Source organism: Bos taurus, chromosome 10, assembly GCF_002263795.3.
Source record: "Bos taurus isolate L1 Dominette 01449 registration number 42190680 breed Hereford chromosome 10, ARS-UCD2.0, whole genome shotgun sequence".
Taxonomy (NCBI): domain Eukaryota; kingdom Metazoa; phylum Chordata; class Mammalia; order Artiodactyla; family Bovidae; genus Bos; species Bos taurus.
In genome coordinates, this window is record NC_037337.1 from 82,389,967 (window position 1) to 82,405,523 (window position 15,557).

At 43.3% G+C, this 15,557-nt stretch overlaps 1 protein-coding gene and 1 non-coding gene across 3 annotated transcripts in view; one reads left to right on the forward strand and one right to left on the reverse strand.

Moving 5' to 3' along the window:
- MAP3K9 (mitogen-activated protein kinase kinase kinase 9) overlaps positions 1-15,557 on the reverse strand; it is an 86,639-nt gene that overhangs the window by 21,787 nt on the left and 49,295 nt on the right. For both annotated transcript variants that reach the window (XM_005212015.5, NM_001206852.1), the window contains exons 4-5: positions 5,173-5,321; positions 4,067-4,242 (exon numbers count right to left, since the gene is read on the reverse strand). In XM_005212015.5, the coding sequence (XP_005212072.1) occupies positions 4,067-4,242; positions 5,173-5,321 (325 nt within the window). The remainder of the gene's footprint in view (positions 1-4,066; positions 4,243-5,172; positions 5,322-15,557) is intronic.
- On the forward strand, positions 10,911-10,983 carry TRNAW-CCA (transfer RNA tryptophan (anticodon CCA)). The gene has a single exon. It is a non-coding gene; the product is annotated as a tRNA-Trp (tRNA).

Here is a 15,557-nt window from a genome sequence, read left to right on the forward strand (position 1 = left end):
GGTAAAGAACCCCACCTGCCAATGCAGGAGACACAAGAGATGCAGGTTCAATTCCTGGGTCGGGAAGATCTCCTGGAGAAGGGATGGCAACTCACTCCAGTATTCTTGCCTGGAGAATTTCACAGACAGAGGAGTCTGGTGGGCTACAGTCCACGGGGATGCAAAGAGTCGGACATCACTGAGCAACAAACACTTTTACTTTCAGGATTGAAATGGGGTTGGAGCAGAGCGTTAAAACTTCAGAAGCTTTCATGTCAACAACCTGAGAGAACCAGGTCTAGAAAGGGGAGACTTTTTTTCCCCCCAATAAAGCAGTCAGAGCAACACTCCTGTGATTAGAACTTAAAATTCTCAATGAAATGCTCCACTCTAAGAAGTCATTCTGCTCTAGATAAAAATATAGAAATGGAACCCAGGGCTAGAAAAAAAGTATGTCACATACTGGGGAAGCAGAGCAGCAGGCAGAAAACAGAAGACAGAACAGAGGCAAAATGGGAATAAAATATTCTGATGAAAGGAGTGTTTCATTCAACTTGCCTTCTGTTCGCAAGAATACCTGCTAATGACCGTTGAAGTGATAAAAAGAATAGAAATGAGAAGAGGGTGAGCACTTTGAAGGTTGGCTGGTACAGGGTAGATTCTCAGTAGTTGCTAATTAACTACTGAGTCAATGAATGAACAAAAGAAATGAGGAGAGGAGAAGACAATGTTATAAACGCAACCCTTCTTTATGGTAATACGGATTCATCACAAGTGCCTGAGAAATGAGCTTGAACTTCTTATCTGATGAACAGATTGACTGCTGTGTGTCCTCCAAACCCTTGGCTTTCTTGTTTTCACCATCAGAACAAAAACACGTAGAAGATTCAGAAAAATTATTCTTGGTTGGTTATTTTGCTGCTAAATGGGAAAGCTAAAATTAGTTCAAGCTACTCTCAGCCTTCCTCTCTCCTACATGCTTTTGTCTAAGGAATGGCTTGGGTCTAAACTCCTTCCTTTAAGGGAATTCGAACCCCAGCCCAGAAACCAATCCATCCTCACATACAAGGGAGCAGCAGGTTGAGCTAACCTGAAGAGTGAATTACATGGGAAACCAGGACATTTATGGAGTACTGGCCTATGGCACCATATACCTGGAACCCCTCCAACAAGGTAAATCCCCTTCTTATGAAACACCTATTTGGGCATCAACTCCGTACTATATAAATCACATCTTTCACATACAATGATTTAAGAGGAATCTCTCCAGAGAGAAAGCTCATCATCTATCTTTACCCTCACTTGTTGAACTCCAAGACTTATAATGGAGAGGCCATACACACTCAAGGCAAGGACTCCAAAACAGAGTGGTTGAATCTGTGGCCTTGGGCAAGTTAAAATGAGCATCGCATTTAATACAGAGGTAACAGCACCAACATCACAGGGTTGTATTACCTAAAACAATTACTAGCTTTTTATGCAAGATTATGTAAGAATTCATATAAATTACTTAGAGCATGGCATATAGCCCATGCTCTACACGTGTTAGCTACTATGAGAACTGGTTTGACTTTTCCTAGTATCTACTTTCTGACAAAATCCAGCTTGCATTTTTCTTACTGGTTGGTACCCTTATAGTGTCATCAATCAAAAGAAATAATCATAGAACTATATTCAATATCCTGTGATAAACCATAGTGGAAAAAATATGAAAAAGAATATAAACATACATATATATACACACATGTATACTTGCATCACTTTGCTGTACAGCAGTAACAAATGCAACACTGTAATTCAATTTGTTTTTGTAGTTCAGTCACCAAGTTGTGTCTGATTCTTTTGTGACCCCACGGACTCTAGCCTGCCAGGCTCCTCTGTCCATGGAATTCTCCAGGCAAGAATACTGGAGTGGGTTGCCAGTCCCTTCTCCAGGGGATCTGCCCAACCCAGGGATCGAACCTGAGTCTCCTGCATTGGCAGGTGGATTCTTTACCACTGAGCCACCAGGATAGCCCATAATTCAACTACACTTCAATAAAAAAAAAATTAAAAAACAAAACAAAACAAAACAGGAGTTAATGATTCAAAAAAGGTCAGGAACTCTGGGGTTCTTCTAGTTGGAATATAATTAGTAATTGGAACAGTCTCTTTTAATCATTCTGCTCAATGGTCAGTGAGGATCCACCCCCTCTCCCAGCTAAAGAATTGTCACAAGCTCATTGCATCCCCCTGCAGAATGCTCCTTGACTTGCCAAATAGTACCCTGGTGGCTCAGTGGTAAAGAATCCACCTGCCAATGCAGGAGACATGAGTTTGATCCCTGATCTGTGAAGACACCCTGAAGAAGAAAATGGCAATCCACTCCAGTGTTCTTGACTGGGAAATTCCACAGACAGGAAATTCCATAGACAGAATTAGAGGAGCCTGGTGGGCTACAGTCCATGGGACCACAGAGTCAGACACAACTAAACACAGAGTCAGACACGACTAAACAACAAAACCAGGCTTAGGATTGCTGCTGCTGCTAAGTCACCTCAGTCGTGCCCGACTCTGTGCGACCCCATATACGGCAGCCCACCAGGCTCTGCCGTCCCTGGGATTCTCCAGGCAAGAACACTGGAGTGGGTTGCCATTTCCTTCTCCAATGCATGAAAGTGAAAAGTGAAAGGGAAGTCACTCAGTCGTGCCCGACTCTTAGCGACCCCATGGACTGCAGCCTACCAGGCTCCTCCATCCATGGGATTTTCCAGGCAAGAGTACTGGATGGGGTGCCATTGCCTTCTCCGCTAGGATTGCTACATTGCAGCAAAACATTTACATCTTCAGATCGGCTTTGGAAATGATTTTTAAGTTATTTGTTTAGGGAACAATGATGATATTGGAAAGAAGAGATGGTTTTGGAACCAGAAGGCCCTGGTTCAAGATTCTGCCTCCTCACTTACTAGTTGTATGGCTTTAGATAGATACTGATCTTCAGCTCTGAGATGCAAAAGTTAATAACACCTGCCCTACATGCTGTAGCAGAGGCCATAAAACTCCTGGATAAAACGGATGAAAAGGTCTCTTCAGACCTTGCAAGTGAAAGAACTGGGAAGCCATAAAGACAATTTTAGACACTACTATTATATTGCTTTCCGAATTTCCACAGTGGGGAGTGAGACGGGAAAGAAGAAATTAACCAAGTCTACCTTGGACATCCCTCGTGCCCTGAGCTGCAGGTCCTGAGGAACAAGCAACATAACTGCTTTGATTTGGATTAGCTTCCTCCGTGTGGACCCTGACTGTTAGCTAGACACTACGGCATAAAACGGGGCCATTCAGAGAACGGTCACCAAAACAAAAAGGCAGATCTCTAATGGGCTATGAGTCTCTGAACTCCTCAGTTGGTTCAGCCTTTGAGCCCTTTCCATAAAAACATGAAACATGACAAATAATTTGAGACTCGTGGTATTTTTAGCCCATGTGCTGTTTCTGATCCTGATCCCCAAAGACACTGGCAGGATGCTCTGATAACTGTTCTCAGCGTTCAAGTATCCCTATATCCTGTTAACCCCCTTTGACGAGTCCATTGCAGAACCAAGACACCTTTCTAGAACCTTCTCGTAATCTGTCCAGCCGCCAGACTGAGACATCCTGTTGGTACTTGCCCAGTGGTGCTCCTCCTCCAGTTTGGACAGTGAAGTAGATACTCTGCAAGGACAGCTTTGGGCTCATGACTTCCCTTACTTATTCCTGTGAGTGCATGCTCGGTCAGTTGCTTCAGTCATGTCCAACTCTTTGTGACCCTGTGGACTGTAACCCACCAGGCTCCTCTGTCCATGGGATTCTCCAGGCAAGAATACTGGAGCGGGTTGCCATGCCCTCGTCCATTTATTCCTACCACATCCCCAAAAGAGAGAAAAACTCTCTTATCGTGTGAGGTCACACCTGAGTCCTGGAGAACGCTCCACATAAAGCCAGGAAGGAAAAAGCTGCTTCGATATCACAAACCAAGCAGGAAGGTGGCCGCATCACAGTCTTGCTCAGAGGCCCCAGTGGAGAAGGTCCACTGAGTCAACACATGCCTTCTGCTTCTCTTTCTTACCTTTTCTTTGGCCCTGAGTTGGTCAAACATCTCCTGAATCTCGTGTTTCCAGTCATCCTGCAGGCAGTGGAAGGAGTCCTTGGGCATTTCAAAGAAACCAGACTCCTCTATGGTAGTTAGCTGGTCCAGGATACTCGTGAAAGATGGGCGTGAATGGGGGTCGGGATTCCAGCAATCTGCATGGAGCACACGAGTCAGGAAGCATGAATGGACAGAGGCAGACGGAAGACTTAGGATGTCACGTGACATCTGACAGAAAACCACCTCTTATTTCTTCTTCCAGAAACAGAGAAACTGGCATTGAGGGAACTCCCAACAGGGCTCAGGAGGTAAAGCAAGCTGCCCAGCATTACAGTCATCAGGAGTGAAACTGGAAACACAACACAGCAACTCTGCACCCACTCTGTTCTACTCATTTAGCAGAAGAAAGGCAAGTCCAAAGAGTTTTCTTGCGTAAAGTACAACAACCACAGTTTATCAAGTTAGCATAATACATGATTCCAGGCGTGACAATGGGTAGTTACACTTTGGGCCTCAATTTCCCATAAATAAATGAGCTACCGTCCCCCTCCTTGATGTGCTGATGAGATGAAAAGCACAAGCAGGGGGCCCAGAAAAAGTGAATTCTATCTTCTCTCAGCTCAGTCCCTAACTAATGGGGGGGCTACCTATCCATTTAACCTTTCTCAGCTTAGGGTTTCTCAGTGATAAAAATCATAGGGCCTAACTAGACGACTTTTAGAATTTTTCTCTTCTTAGATCTTCTTCATTTCTACACATAAGACACTGAGGTCTTGAAATAAAAGCTACTATTCTTCTTATTTTGCATTAACTAATATACCGAAGCACTGCATAACAGCCTTTAGTTTCTAAGTTAAGCTCTACGGTCACTAGATGGACAGAAGGGACGGGGGTGACTCCAGTGCAGCAGGGTGCTGATATCATCTTGAGCTAACTCTTGTAACCATCTTTAGGATTCCTCCTGGAGTGACTCCTACTTCACCTCCTCTTCCAGTTACTGGTCATACAGAACTGGCCACAGTCTACCCAGTGCTGACAGAAAGGTCAAACAGTCTCCAGTTTTGTTCCAGCCAGGGGTCACTCACCTTCCATGAGTTTGGCAAAAGGTTCCGGGCATGTAGAAGGAATGGGAAGGGCAAGCTTGTTCATGGCCACTCCATAAGCAACTGCTAAGCCATCGATTCCCCGGAAGGGCACCTCACCAGTCAGGAGCTCCCAAAGCAGCACCCCATAGCTAGGGAGAGGAAGAAGACAGAAGTCACACAATGAACCACAGCTGTAACTTCACTGAAATAGCTAATGAGGCTTTGACGAGCATCCCACATCTTCTCTAACATGTAGGGAGACTAACAGAACAGACATACTGCCGTAATATAAAAGGGAGGCCAAGCCCTACTGGCTATAAGCAAAAAGCCCTACTGGCTATAAGCAAAAACTCTGGAGTCAATCATACTCGGTTTCAAAGTCTTATTCTTCAAATTCCTCATCTGTGAAGTGCGAAGGACATGAGCAGTTGGACAAGGCTATCATGAAATGAATGCTCTATTGTTTAAATCATTGCTCAAGGGCCACAGCTATTCTGTGGTTGCTATTGTGAATGTAATAAACTGGATGAAGAGGAAGGCTCCCAGGAATATATTTTTTTCTGCTTTAAGAAAACTTTAGCTTTAATCACCAGATATATTATTTTCTTTTAAATTGTATGTAAGTATAGTTGATTTACAATGTTGTATTTAATTCCTACTGTATAGCAAAGTGATTCAGTTCCATTCAGTCGCTCAGTCGTGTCCAGCTCTTTGTGACCCCATGGACTGCAGCACGACAGGCCTCCCTGTCCATCACCAACCCCTGGAGTTTACTCAAACTCATCTCCATTGAGTCGGTGATGCCATCCAACCGTCTCATCCTCTGTCGTCCCCTTCTCTGCCTGCCCTCAATCTTTCCCAGCATCAGGGTCTTTTCAAATGAGTCACCTCTTCCCATCAGGTGGCCAAAGGATTGGAGTTTCAGCTTCAACATCAGTCCTTCCAGTGAACACCAAGGGCTGATCTCCTTTAGGATGGACTGGTTGGATCTCCTTGCAGTCCAAGGAACTCTCAAGAGTCTTCTCCAACACCACAGTTCAAAAGCATCAATTCTTCGGTGCTCAGCTTTCTTTATAGTCCAACTATCACATCCATACATGACCACTGGAAAAACCATAGCTCTGACTAGACGGACCTTTGTTGGCAAAGTATTTGCTTTTTAATAATATACACACACACACCCCCCACATGTATACTTTTTCATTTGGTTTCCACTATGGTTTATCACAGGATATTGAATATATTTTCCTGTGCTATACCATGCCTGTGTGTGCTCAGTTACCAGGTCATGTCCAACTTGACCTCATGGACTGCAGCCCACCAGGCTCCTCTGTCCATGGGATTTTCCAGGCAAGAATACTGGAGTGGGTTGCCATTTCCTCTCCAGGGGAATCTTCCCAACCCAGGGATCGAACCTATGTCTCTTGCACTGGCAAGCCGATTCTATAATACTGAGCCACCTGGAAAGCCCATAGAGTACGACCTTGTTGTTTATCCATCCTATATACAATGGCTTGCAACGCTAATCCAAAACTCGCCTCCCCTTTGGCAACTACAAATCTGTTTTCTACATCTGCGAGTCTGTTTTCATTTCGTAGATATGTTCATTTGTGTCATATTTTAGACTCCACGTATAAGTGACATATATAGTATTTGTCTTTCTCTCTCTGACTTACTTCACTTAGTGTGATAATCTCCAGGTCCATCCATGTTGCTGCAAATGGCACTACTTCATTCCTTTTAATGGCCAGGTAATAGTCCATTGAATACGTATACCACACACATCTTCTTAAACCAATCATCTCTTGATGGGCATGTGGGTTGTTTCCATGGCTATTGTAAACAGTGCTGCTTAGAACATAGGGGTGCATGTATCTTTTCAAATTACAGTTTTGTCTGGGTATATGCCCAGAAGCCTATTCAAAAGCAGAGACATTACTTTGCCAACAAAGGTTCATCTAGTCAACGCTATGGTCTTTCCTGTGGTCATATATGGATGTGAGAGTTGGACTGTGAAGAAGGCTGAGCGCCGAAGAATTCATGCTTTTGAACTGTGGTGTTCAAGAAGACTCTTGAGAGTCCCTTGGACTGCAAGGAGATCCAACCAATCCATTCTGAAGGAGATCAGCCCTGGGTGTTCTTTGGAAGGAATGATTTCTTTGGAAGGAAAGTCACCTCATGCGAAGAGTTGACTCATTGGAAAAGACTCTGATGCTGGGAGGGATTGGGGGCAGGAGGAGAAGGGGACGACAGAGGATGAGATGGCTGGGTGGCATCACCGACTCAATGGACGTGAGTCTCAGTGAACTCCGGGAGTTGGTGATGGACAGGGAGGCCTGGCGTGCTGCGATTCATGGGGTCGCAAAGAGTCGGACGCGACTGAGCGACTGATCTGATCTGATCTGACCTGATGCCCAGAAGTGGGACTGCTGGATTATATGGCAACAGATACATTGTTTGTTTAGCTTTAGAAAAGCAGAGAGATGACCACCAGAAATAAACAGATTTTGTTCCTGCGAAAGATTTCTTGCAGTGCCCATTAGGCTGAGTAGATTCTTGCCCGTGACCAGCGCGAGTGCATCCATAACAGTGAACTCTGCCTAATTCAAAGGGGCAAGTTTCACAAGGGCAGACTGCAGTGGTGGAGCGGGGCAGGCTTCAAGTTCCCTCCCTACCTTCTAAGTGCACATGAAGAATTTCTTTTCATTTGTCCTTGGAGTTAGAGAACCAGGAATATAGAGTTTAGTGGAATAATTATCCTATGAATTCACAATCACAACCAGGCAAACTCATGCAGTGTTTAATCCTTACAGGAATAACTCAGGAACAGAAACCACGAGGCCATGAGCAGTTGAAGAGGGTCTTTCCTTATATTTGCAACACAAACCTCAATTTTTCAGTAATACTCATCGGTAATACTCATCGACCAACAAGAAGACATATTAATTTTAAAAAGAATAATAAACCCAGTAACTATTTGACCATGGTACCTTGTACATACAGCATGCTAAGACATTTACAAGTGTCATCTTGAATCCCTACAACAAACCTGCAAGATAAATATGATCATTTTTCAGATGAGAAAAGTTAAGTTTTAGCCACATCTATTAAGGGCGTATATAGAGTAAGTCATAGTGGACCTCGACCAATTCTCAATTCTTTCTCCCTAGACTGCCCTTCTACCATTTTTCTGCTTGATAAACTCTGCTAATTATCTTTCAAGATCTGATTCAAATGCACCACCATTTATTCATTCATTTTAAACATCTACTATGCATCAAACTCAATGCCAAGCACTAGGATATAGGATAAAAATACACAGATCTTATCCACAAAGAAATCAGAGAAAGGAACAGAAAAAAAACAGTGCTTAGAATACAGAGAGAGACGTCACAACAGAAATACTATGAGGGCGCAAAGGAAGGTCACCTACATCAGACCAGGACAGAGTCAGGGGGCAGCTAAACCCTGAGCAAAACTTTGCTAAGGGAGGTAGAAAGGTCAGGGATCAGCATAAAAAAGGGTGTGGACTTGCCGTCAAAGGGCTCCAAGTGGCCTGGCATGGCTCCAAAGGAAAGCAACTTCTGTGCCAGGGCATCCCAGGGGTCTCTACAGAGGGACCCTCAGAGTGGACTGGCCAGTCTCCTTGGACAATGGCTTTCTCCCAGTGAGCCCTCCAGATACTATACATTTTTTTCATGTATTTTGACAGGGGGGAAAAAATAGCCTAGTAGACTGGTAGTTACAGGTCTTGTCTTGTCCTGACAGGAAGTTGGATTTTAGTCTGAGACTGATGGGAACAATTGGACGCTTCAGGAAGCCTTCCCTGACACCCCGACGTGTTACTCAGCCCTTCAGTTGTTTGTTTACCAGCCTGTGGTCTCCTAAAGGGCAGGGACAACTTGTTCGTAACCTTTGCATTCTCAGGGCCTTGCCCAGGCTCCGGTACGCCTACACCCTCACATAGTGAATGAGCTGATGCGTGGATGTAGGAGCGAGGGCACAGCCAGACTGTCCCGCAGGCTGCACCAGGTGCTGCAGAGTCAGCCCCAAATATCATCAGGAACTGCACCAGGGCACTTCCGGCCAAACCTCTCAGGTGACTTATCCAGACAGCAGCCACGCTGGGCAGCACCCACCCAGGGACCCCTACAAGTTCTAGGCACTGCTACCTAGATTCCATGCTAGAGTCATTCCCGTGTGTGTTCCTGGCACTACTGCCTACTCCTAGCCTGAGGAATGAAAACTCAATGTTCCCCAAACCCCTTTCTTCCATATAGCCAAAGACAATCGATATCCCAACCCTAACAACCTGGAAAAACAGGGTGTTTTCAAAAATCCAAACGTATCCAAAGATCCAAAAGTATCCTGTCTGTGTCCTCGAGTCCCGCCTGCTCTGGTTTTTACACTGAGTTCTACTCCAGGGTGATGTCTCAGGCCACCTGGAAGCGGGAGGAGCCACGGACCCTCCCCTCCAGCTTCCACAAGGGCAGCTCTGCTCTCACCTGTCTTGGTCCTTTGTTCATGGGCTTTCCACTCCATCTGAAGGGCTCCACAATGAGGAAAAGTGGGAGAAGTGCTGCTCAAGAAAGACTTAGACTTAAGTCAAATGCCTGCTTTACCACTTACAGCCGTGTGACCTTGAGAAAGCAAGTTCACCTCTCCAAACCTGTTTCCTCAACCGTGTAACAGAACTGGCAATCCCAACACCTCACAGAAGAGTTGCAAGGAACAAATAACAATAACTACCCTGCATCCTGAAACTGCCACCTATTGCTGGAAAATGCTGCGTGCTTCTCCACGGAAAGGGCCTGAAATGAGAAAGGGTCTGGAGGGGCACTAGCATTCAGGGAAGGAGCCCTTCTGGGGATGAATTAACCAAAGTGTTCCTCTGCCAATGTTCCTCTGTATTTTTATAACAGAAAGTGGGTGATATAAATGAAGGTTTGGTATTCCTTTGGCAGGACTAGAGTCCAAAAGGGGGACTGGAGAAACACCCATTAAGTGGATCTGAGCCCCTGGGGAGAGGTACACATGATTTACCTTGGGTTTAGCCTATTTTCTTGCCCTCCCAGGGATAAGAGAAGGTCAAGAAGTCTGTTCAAGACCATTTACAAGTGGCCTCCCGGTACCAGCTAGCTAGAACTCTGCTTCAGCATCCCTTCCGCTGAGAGAACTGCCAGCTCTCACAGGGCTGCCAGTAATTTCCCAAGAGTCCTCAGAGCCCAACCTCAAACCCTCGGGAATGCACCCTGTGTCAATCATTAACCACCTTCAGAGGTGCAGTAATCCTTTCCACTGGTAATGCTGGATGTGGGGAAGGGGTGAAGGAAAGGCTGAGAGTGAACACCTTCCGAACCGAAGGTCAGCAATTCTGCACCTGTCCTGGGCCAGGGCTGTTTTTCTTATTAACCTGCATGGACTTTAAGACTGTCAGCTCAGGGGTCCACTCTCTAAAAGGAGACGGTGTTCCCTTGAATGGGCTCCTGCACTTGGTCATCAGCTGGGACCCCGCGTTGCAGGAACCACACTGACCGTTCAATAATCTTAGCAAAGACAACTGAGGTACCATACGTGAATGCACTTTGCAAACTGGGAGGTAGCATACAATTGCTCTTCTTATTGTTAACCAGACCCTCATTCAAAATGACAACATATTTACTAATTTATTTACAAATATACACATTAATATATTTATTGACATAATAAATACTTATTAACATGGCAATATGGGGACTTCCCTGGTGGTCCAGTGGCTAAGACTCCGTGCTCCAAATGCAGGCGACCCAGGTTCAATCCCTGGCTAGGGAACTAGATCCCGCATGCTGCAACTAAAGATTCCACATAGATCCCACATGCCCCAAACCAAAGATCCCGTGTATGACAACTAAGACCTGGCACAGCCAAATAAATAAGTTACTTAAAAATAAATATTAGAAAAAACCAAAGAGCAAGAATCATAAAAAATACACAAAACCATTTTTTTACAAAAAGCATGAGCATTCATGTAAAAAAGGATAAATACAAAAAAAAAATGGCAATATGTTCATGCTGCATTACAGTCAAAAAGTTAGCTCACAAAACAGAAATGATCCCATTTTAAGGGACGGGTGGGTGATCATGAGAACAGGAATAAATACACCAAAATGTCATCATAGATTATCTTTAGAAGTGCACTGTGGGTGATTTTCTTCTTTTCTTTCTTTTTCTCTTTTGTTTATCCATATTTTCTAATTTTTTTTCCTGCAGTGAACATGTTTTCCTTCTGTCATTTAAAAAACTTAAAATAATTAACAAAATGCCCCCACCTCATCCTACACACCACAGGCAAGGAGTCACCATGGGAGGATGCCCTCTGACTATCACCACTGCCCTCCCTGCACAGCACAATCAGAGGGTAAGAATGTCTTCTTGAGGGAGTCTGGGCCATTCTCATCCTACGCCCCATCACAGCCTGGAAGAGGTCCAGAGAACTATCCTTGAAGAACAGTGAGACACACTCTGCTGGCCCTGGGCACCTGGCAACTGCAGAGGCCCAAGGCCCTGGACGAGTTCAGCAGAGTGAAGGCAAGGTAGGAGAGCGCAAGGGAAGGTGGCTGGACTCAGGCTCAGCCCAGCATCTGACACTGAAACCATACCATTACCTCTCGCACTCAAGGCCCATAAGGTAGAAACGAGATAGGAATAAAATGATACCTGGAGGATATCAAGCTTGTTTTGCAGAAAACCAGGGAAACCACAGATACAGAAAACAACCTGCTGAGAGCCTCCTTCAAGGCACATTGAGGGACTAGGACAACCAGTAGTGAACTTAGATAATGAACTTCACACATTACAAGCTGAAAATCCACCTCACGTAATGTAGGGAAGCCCCCTGAATTTGCACAGGCATGAAGAGCAGTCAAGACTGTGCAGAGAACTCCAGAAACTCAAAATCACTTTCCACCAATCATTTCCTAGTCCCTTCCCCTCTTATTCCCTACTTCCACATAAATATCTCACCCAACAGCTGATTGATTTTTGTTGTTTAGTCACTAAGTCATGTCCTACTCTTTGTGACCCCATGGACTGCAGTACACCAGGCTTCCCTGTCCTTTACCGTCTCCTGGAGTTTGCTCAGATTGATGTCCATTGAGTTGGTGATGCCATCCAACCATCACATCTTCTGTCATCCCCTTTCCCTCCTGCCCTCCATCTTTCCTATAGCATCAAGGTCTTTTCCAATGACGTTCCTCTTCACCTCAGGTGGCCAAAGTATTGGATCAATCGATTAGGGAGACAGATCTGAGCACTGCTTCCTGCTTGGCTGCCCTACAATAAAAACTTTTTCTCTCTGCAAAAGTCTTGGTGTTAGGTCTTTCCATTATGCAGCAGGAAGCGAGCACACTTGCTTGGTCATAACACAGAGTAAGTAATTTTTAAATAAACATTTCTTGAAGGAGTAATGCATTATAAGTGAGTTTGGAAACCAGCTTTGTCCTGAGTTCCTAGACATGCTTTGGCCCTCTTGGGACATCCTACTAGGTCTCAGGCATCATGGGCCATGGGCCAATCCCCCTGGAAGAGGGGGCCCAAAGTGCAGGATTAAGAGTACACAGATGGTGAAGTGGCTGCAAGCACAGATTTTCAAGAGACACATATCTAGTTCAAATCACAGCTTTACCTCTACCACCTGGGTGAACCCAGGCAACTGAGTTCAATCATCTAAGCCTCAGTTATCTCATCTGTAAAGTGGAAATAAGAATACCTACTTTTGGAGTCATCTTCAAATTAAAGACAAGCTGCTTCCCCTGGATAAGCTCTCTTTCTCCTTTTCTGTGGGATATAAATACAATACTTCTGCAGAAGTAACTGTCACTCAGATGTAACTGTTCAGATAAGAACAACATGCTGAGGGATCCTGAAAGAATCTGAGTTCCTAAACAATCTCAAGGGGCACAGCTGTCCCACCAGTTTGGACAGGCTGGACTACTCCTTGAAAAAGAAACACATTTCTTTCATTGGTAGGTCTCTTTGTAACAGCCAATTAGCTTAATACGTCAACTAATCTAATTAGCCAACAGTCAAGCAATGAAAGTGTTAAGTTGAAGTGTATGAAATTGCTGTTTTTGTAGGTCAAAAACAGTTGAATATCAGGATATAGCTTAACCTAATGAGATCTGGTCAAATATTCTTTTCTTCACAATAGTTACTTCACCCTGTAATTAATGTGCATGGAAATAAGATTCAATATTCAGAAGCTGTAAAGCATCATTGAAAGAAATTAAAGAAGGTCTAAATAAATAGAAAGATATCCCATATTCATGGATTGGAAGACCTAGTATTACTTAGAAGGCAATACTCCCCAAGGTGGTCTAAAGATTTAACACAATCCTTACAAAATTCTAGCTGCCTACTTTTCAGAAATGGACAGAAAGATCCTAAAATTCATGTGGAAATTGAAGAGATCCAAATAGCCAAAATAATCTTGAAAAAGAAGAAAATTGGAAGACTCACACTTCCTAATTTCAAAACTTACTACAAAGCTATAGTACTTAAAAACCAGGTGACATTGGCATAATGGTAGACACATAGATCAATGGAGTAGAAGTGAGAGTCCAGAAATGAACTCTTACATTGTGGTGAACTGCTTTTCGACACGGATGTCAAGACAATTTAATAAGAAAAAAACAGTCCTGTCAACAAGTGGTGCTGGGACAACTAGATAGCCACAAGAAAAATAATGAAATTATACCCCCACCTCACACCACATACAGAAGTTAAGTCAAAATGGAACAAAGACCTATACGTTAAGAGCTAAAATTATAAAACTCTTAGAAGAAAACAAAGGTATAAAACTTTATGACTTGGTTTCTTGGACAGGACACCGAAAAGCACAACCAATCGAAAAGCAGCTGATAAACTGGACACCAAACTTTAAAAATGCTTGTGTTTCAAAGGATAACATCAAGAAAGTGAAAAGAAAATGCACAGAATGGGAGAAAATATTTGCAAACCATGTACCCGATAAGGTTCTTGTATGTAGAATATATAAAGAACTCTTTCAACATAAAAATGGAAGGACTCAATATACCTCAGTTTTAAAACTGGTAAAGGATTTGAACACATTTATTCAGAGAAGATATACAAATGACCAATAAGCACATGAAAAGATGCACAAGATCATTAATTAGGGAATACAAATTAAAACCACAATGAGATACCACTTTACATCCACTAAAATGGCTGCAATAAAAAAAGAACCAGTGTCGAGATGATATAGAGAAATTGGAACACTCGTGTGTTGCTAACGGTAAGCCATGGTAAACAAAAAAATTGTTTGGCACTTCCCAAAAAAGTTAAATAAAGAATTACCATACGACTCAGACAATTTCTCTCTTAGGTATGTACCCAAGAGAACTGAAAACATATGTTCACACAAATGTCTGTAGCAGCATTATTTACATTAGACAAAAAGTGAAACCACCAAAAAGTCCAACTAATGAAGGAATAAACAAATTGTGGTATATCCATACAATGGGATATTATTCAACCATAAAAAAAACGAAGTTCTGACACATGCTACAACATATATGAATCCTGAAAACATGCAAATGAAGGAAGTCAGACACAGAAGACCCCTTACCATGTGATTCCATTTATACGAAATGTCCAAAACAGGCAAATCCATCGAAACAGAAAGTGAATTAGTGGTTTCCAGAGAGTAAGGGTAGGGATAGGAGATAGTGGGGAATGACTGCTAATAGGTATTGAGGGCTTTTTTAAGTGATGAAAAATATTCTGCTTGTCATGGGTTGAATGGTGGCCCTGAAAAGGTACATCCAAGTCCTAATACCTAGAATCCTTATTTGGAACAGAATCTGCCCTATAGTCTCTGGAGAGAGTACGATTCGACTGACACCAATTTCAGACTTCTGGCCTCTAGACTAAAAATTTCTACTGTTTTAAGCCATCAGGTTTTTGGTAATTTGTTAAAGCAGCTTTCGGAAACTAGTAATAATGATGATTAGTGTAAAACAATGTAAATTCACCCAAAAAAACAACTGACTTAAATATATTTTAAAAGATACACCTTATGGTATGTGAATAATATCTCAATAAAATTTGGGAGAATGGCATTGAAACATGTATAATATCATATAGGAAACAAATCGCCAGTCCAGATTCGATGCATGATACTGGATGCTTGGGGCTGGTGCACTGGGACAACCCAGAGGGGTGGAGGGAGGGGGGTTCAGGATGGGGAACACGTGTATACCTGTGGCGGATTCATGTTGATGTATGGCAAAACCAATACAATATTGTAAAGTAATTAACCTCCAGTTAAAATAAATAAATTTATATTAAAAAAAAAGCTGTTATTTAAAATACACACACATACAAGC